The 1975-nt window shown below is 35.7% G+C and overlaps 1 protein-coding gene across 1 annotated transcript; it reads left to right on the top strand.

Moving 5' to 3' along the window:
- The first annotated feature begins 333 nt into the window (after nt 1-333).
- On the top strand, nt 334-1773 carry LOC141686027 (LEC14B homolog). The gene is made up of 5 exons (XM_074491092.1): nt 334-347; nt 550-681; nt 826-984; nt 1185-1245; nt 1567-1773. Exons 1-5 carry the CDS (start codon nt 334-336, stop codon nt 1771-1773), a joined length of 573 nt encoding a protein of 190 aa, XP_074347193.1.
- Nucleotides 1774-1975: the final 202 nt, after the last annotated feature.

Here is a 1975-nt window from a genome sequence, read left to right as displayed (position 1 = left end):
CTGTTTGGCTTCCACTTCTATGTAATCTGAGTTTTATGGGTCAATGTCTAGTTATTTTCTGTACTTCAAGTAATCTGTATTTGCAAGCTCATATGAATTCCTTCATTTTATGAAGAGCAGTTCCTAAACAGTCCTACTCTATTCTAATTACAAGCTTCTTTGTAAGTATCAGTAACATGCAAATGGAGTAAAAATAACTAGTGATGTGTGTGTGTTTTCTTTTTCTCCAGTAGCAATATCAAAATTTAATAATAGTCATTTGGATTTTCTACTGCAGTCAGATGTAAACACTGTATGCTTTACTGACGAAAGTTGTATGTTCAGGGAGTGACGATGGCCTCTATAAGGTAAAGATTATTTACCTTCAACACAAAATCTAATTAATGTTGGGTGTCTGCAATTTCTGACTATTTATGTTTTAAATAACTGAAATATGAAAAGTGTACTTTGAGTTATTCTCACAATAATATGTAGCTGTCCTGTCCATGGTGCTATCGCCCAATATCCATATTTCTTTAAGAATACCTTCAAGGTATTGAACTTTTACAGGTATGGGACAGGCATTGCAACGGTTTTACTAGGCGTTACAGGTAGAAGAGACGGTCATCATCTTATCTCCAATGGAAAAGATCAGACGATTAAACTCTGGGATATTCGTAAAATGTCGTCTAATCTCAATCAGTATGTCTGCTTTAGCATTTGGCCTAAAAGCTTCTTATATTGGAACTAATTTGCATATCTCTGGATATTTAGTTTTTATTGCTTACGCCTTGATATTTTATTCACGCAAGTTGAAAGCAATCTCTCACCGTTATTTTGTTGCAGACTATATTATCACAAGAATTCGATATGGGATTATAGGTGGATGGATTTTCCAGATGGACTAAGACATGTGACGCACCCATATGATATGTCATTGGCAACTTATAGGGGACATTCAGTATTGCACACCCTTATCAGATGTTACTTCTCCCCAGAACTTGGGTAAGTGAATATTAGTGAACACAGAGATACTTTTGAGTTCTGACAATATTATCAAATTATAATCAATTTTCTGAAAAGCAGTGCTTGGAGTAAACTATCTCGATCTTTTATTCTTCACATTAAGTCTTTGAGATAAGAGGAAAATTTATTCTAATGATAATATGCAAGTGAATGTAATTGTGTACGTCTACTTCTTGCAGCACGGGCCAAAAATACATCTACACTGGATCTGCTGATGGACCTGTTTATGTGTATGATATTGTAAGCACTCAAATTTCTTTCATATTATTTAATCAAAACTTTTCCTTTTCTTCTTCTTGTTGGATTAATTTTTATAGTGTTTGATAAAGAAATGCATATTTACCCTATTCATGTACTGTAAAATCGGCGCAATTTACAAAACTAGCAACTTACAGTGGGAATATTTACAATGCCGTTTGATAAATAAATCGCTGTACCTTTGATACATAATTTGGGGCAGTGTATGACCATATTAATATTGAACATATCTATGATTGTGCCAAGTTCTTAGACATTATTGATGCTTGCAAATAATTTTTACTTTCTGGCATTCTGTTACAGTTGACAGGCGCACAGGTTTGCAAGCTCGTTTTACATGACGGCCCGGTAAGAGACTGTAGCTGGCACCCTCTTTACCCCATTCTAGTCAGCTCGTCATGGGATGGTTGCATCTTAAATTATGGATTTCCAGAGTGTGTGGAAAATCCGGCTCAACCGAAGCAGAGTTTAGGAAGACCAGGTCACAGGAGGAGTAATGCAATGGGTTAAAGCTTGAAAATTAGTTGTGTACTGGTATTCATATCAGCTAGGAATCATATATAGTATACCGGGCGGTTTTAATTTGAAGACAGGCAACACTGAGTAGAATTCAGCTCTATTAGTTTGTGACTGTATGAAATTTCAGATTAAAGAGGGTTTTAGTATTGGGCCCTTTGGCATCTATGTTTGACAGTTGTGGTTTGCTCCGTGG

Source organism: Apium graveolens, chromosome 9 (genome assembly GCF_009905375.1).
Source record: "Apium graveolens cultivar Ventura chromosome 9, ASM990537v1, whole genome shotgun sequence".
NCBI lineage: Eukaryota > Viridiplantae > Streptophyta > Magnoliopsida > Apiales > Apiaceae > Apium > Apium graveolens.
The sequence above is the reverse complement of the archived record's forward strand: the minus strand, read 5'-3'. Positions and strand labels throughout refer to the sequence as shown.